The sequence below is a fragment of the Cariama cristata genome, unplaced genomic scaffold, assembly GCF_000690535.1.
Source record: "Cariama cristata isolate BGI_N322 unplaced genomic scaffold, ASM69053v1 scaffold40757, whole genome shotgun sequence".
Lineage (NCBI taxonomy): Eukaryota > Metazoa > Chordata > Aves > Cariamiformes > Cariamidae > Cariama > Cariama cristata.
This window is the reverse complement of record NW_009627922.1, coordinates 1-245: the sequence shown is the minus strand read 5'-3', so window position 1 is coordinate 245 and position 245 is coordinate 1. Positions and strand designations below refer to the sequence as shown.

The following is a 245-nucleotide window of genomic DNA, read 5'->3' as shown; positions in this document are numbered from 1 at the left end:
GTCCCTGAGACCTAGTGGGCTGCTGCGAGACAGTTTTATGGGGGCAGTTAGCCACCATGTGCATGATGCTCTGACAGTAATGGCACTTCTTTGGCTGCGGAGGTAGACTACATTCTTTAGCGTGATGGTCGAGGCCACCACAGTTGTAGCATCTAAAAACAAAGACAGACAGCAAGTTATAAAACGCAGCGTCAAACAGTAAGGTTTTTGACCTCAGGTAAGCTCAGCGTGAGCGTGCACGAGGC

The 245-nt window shown here is 50.2% G+C and overlaps 1 protein-coding gene across 1 annotated transcript in view; it reads right to left on the bottom strand.

Annotated features, from left to right (window-relative positions):
• Positions 1-152, bottom strand: part of LOC104165065 (protein lin-28 homolog B-like) — a gene marked incomplete at its 5' end in the record, with an annotated part of 365 nt that extends 213 nt beyond the window's left edge. Inside the window, 2 exon segments of the mRNA XM_009704593.1 lie at position 1; positions 3-152. The exon segment at position 1 is cut by the window's left edge and continues 213 nt beyond it. Of these exon segments, the coding sequence (XP_009702895.1) occupies position 1; positions 3-152 (151 nt within the window).
• Positions 153-245: the final 93 nt, after the last annotated feature.